This window comes from Myzus persicae, unplaced genomic scaffold (assembly GCF_001856785.1).
Source record: "Myzus persicae strain clone G006 unplaced genomic scaffold, MPER_G0061.0, whole genome shotgun sequence".
NCBI classification, from domain to species: domain Eukaryota; kingdom Metazoa; phylum Arthropoda; class Insecta; order Hemiptera; family Aphididae; genus Myzus; species Myzus persicae.
The window spans coordinates 1-1,528 of NW_019103264.1; the positions used below are offsets into that span (position 1 = coordinate 1).

The 1,528-nt window shown below is 35.2% G+C and overlaps 1 protein-coding gene across 1 annotated transcript; it reads right to left on the bottom strand.

Moving 5' to 3' along the window:
* Positions 1-44: 44 nt before the first annotated feature.
* Positions 45-1,456, bottom strand: LOC111034101 (uncharacterized protein K02A2.6-like; the record flags this gene model as incomplete). Its single annotated transcript, XM_022315135.1, has 1 exon — positions 45-1,456. A coding segment is annotated over one exon (1,412 nt), but the record flags the coding sequence as incomplete, so codon positions are not given.
* Between the last annotated feature and the right edge of the window lie 72 nt (positions 1,457-1,528).

The window sequence follows — 1,528 nt, forward strand, 5'->3', positions numbered from 1 at the left end:
ATCGATTATTTGATTCACATGCCTCTTCCACACTCTGCCATTACCCACATCCACTAGGTATGTAACAGGTGATAGTATCTTAAGGATTATACCAGGTACCCACAAATCCCCAGTTCCATAATTTTTGCACATGACAGTATCTTTAATTAAATATACTTTTTCTCTGCCACCTCTGAAGTTGGTTTTAGCCGCATTAATGCTCTTATTATAGTTATATTTAACAAAAGAATTCAACCTGTCAAAAGGTGTAGGTAACAATCGACCCAAATGTAGTTCGGCAGGACTAACACCCGTGGAGCAATGTTTAGTACTGTTATAAGACAAAATGAATTTAAAAACATCCATTTCAATATCCGAGTTACTTTTACATTTTTTAATAAAATTTTTGAACGTGCGTACCAAATTCTCGGCAGCACCATTAGTCGAAGGGTTGTAAGGAGGTGTGGTAATATGAAAAACTCTATTCTTTTTCAAGAACTCTACCAATTCCTTAGAACACAACGATGAACCATTATCTGTAACAAGTTTGACTGGAACGCCACAATAAGCAAAGTATTCGCATAACACCTTGATTGTAGAACTGGAAGTTATATTTAACATATGCTTAACAAAAATCCATTTTGAAAAAGCATCAATAATAACTATAAACATTTTCCCATTAACTGGACCTAAAAAATCTAGGTGTACCCTTTGTGATGGACCATCTGGGTAAGGCCAACTGTGCAAAATACTTCTTGGTGGGTTTTCACTGTACGCCAAACACCTCATACATTCTTTGGTAATACTCTCTATATCCGAATCAATTCCAGGCCACCACAAATAAGATCTCGCAATGCTTTTCATCTTAACTATCCCAAGATGTGTATTATGCAATTCTGCTAATAAAGAAGTTCTATATTTAGGAGGAATTACTAAGCGATGTCCCCATAGTAAAAATCCTTTCTCAATAGAGAACTCATTTCTACGATAAAAGTATGGTTTCATGTCCTCTGACACTTCCTTCAAATCATCCCATTTACCTGTAAAGACTCTAAAAAAAACTTCTCTAAGCAATGGGTGCTTCTTAACTTCCATACAAATATCAAGGTCTGAAATAGTTTTAATATTATCAGTAATTAAATTTATAGAATAATTGTCTAACTCCGAATTGTTGACATTATGTGTAAATTCCAATGAAAGCCTGGACAATGCGTCCGCATTACCATTATCCGTTCCCTTAACAAACTGTATTTCATAATTATACCCTGATAAAAAAATAGCATAACGCTGTAAACGATTAGCCGCCATAACTGGAATACCTTTCTTAGGACCAAAAATCATAACTAATGGCTTATGGTCTGTCCTAAGAATAAATTCCCGACCATACAAGAATTGGTGAAAATACCTTATTGCATACACAATAGCAGTTGCTTCCTTATCAATTTGAGCATAACCACGTTCAGAACTACTCAATATTCTAGATATAAAAGCAATCGGTTTCTCCGACCCATTTGGTAACTTGTGGGATAATACAGCTCCAATCCCAGTT